The sequence below is a fragment of the Trichinella spiralis genome (assembly GCF_000181795.1).
Source record: "Trichinella spiralis strain ISS 195 chromosome Unknown Scfld3164, whole genome shotgun sequence".
Classification (NCBI taxonomy): Eukaryota; Metazoa; Nematoda; class Enoplea; order Trichinellida; family Trichinellidae; genus Trichinella; species Trichinella spiralis.
In genome coordinates this window covers 1-602 of record NW_003530103.1, presented here as the reverse complement: position 1 = coordinate 602, position 602 = coordinate 1, and the positions used below count along the sequence as shown (strand labels likewise).

At 52.5% G+C, this 602-nt stretch overlaps 1 protein-coding gene across 1 annotated transcript; it reads right to left on the bottom strand.

Annotated features, from left to right (window-relative positions):
• Nucleotides 1-8: 8 nt before the first annotated feature.
• Tsp_15486 (hypothetical protein) lies at nt 9-497 on the bottom strand (the record flags this gene model as incomplete). Its single annotated transcript, XM_003368075.1, is given in 3 exon segments — nt 9-250; nt 361-453; nt 473-497. Coding segments are annotated over 3 exon segments (360 nt in total), but the record flags the coding sequence as incomplete, so codon positions are not given.
• Nucleotides 498-602: the final 105 nt, after the last annotated feature.

Genomic DNA, 602 nt, shown 5'->3' with positions numbered 1-602 from the left:
ATGCCGACCGAAACGGTCTGTACACGAAAACGGACAGCCGCGCAGCTCACGGTGGGCACGTGCCGGTCTGTCGGCCAGCTCTGCTTCAGACTCGAATACACTCGTCCAGCCGAACAACCGGTGGCAAGTGAACAAGTCCTCAACACAACTAAGCCAAGCATACACTGCACGCTTGAAACCTCAGCCCGATCGGCCCAGCCCTTAGAGCCAATCCTTGTTCCGAAGTTACGGATCCGTTTTGCCGACTTCCCTTACCTACATTATTCTATCGGCCAGAGGCTATTCACCTTGGAGACCTGCTGCGGATATCAGTACGACCAAGTACGAGATTTACCAGGCGTCGCTCGGATTTTCACGTACCGACGAGAGCGCTCCGAACACCGTGAAAAAGTCGGCGTTTTATGGATACCAGAATCCCTATCTCCGGACAACCCGGTTCCAGGGAATGCGTCCCTTAAAAAGAAAAGAAAACTCTTTTCGAAACTCACGACGGTCATTTTCCGAGTTCGCTTGCGTTACCGCGCGATTGAGTTGAACGCCAACCCCACAGAGAGAATAAAGCGCTACTCTTTGTCTCCGTTACTCGGTTCCGGAAATATCAA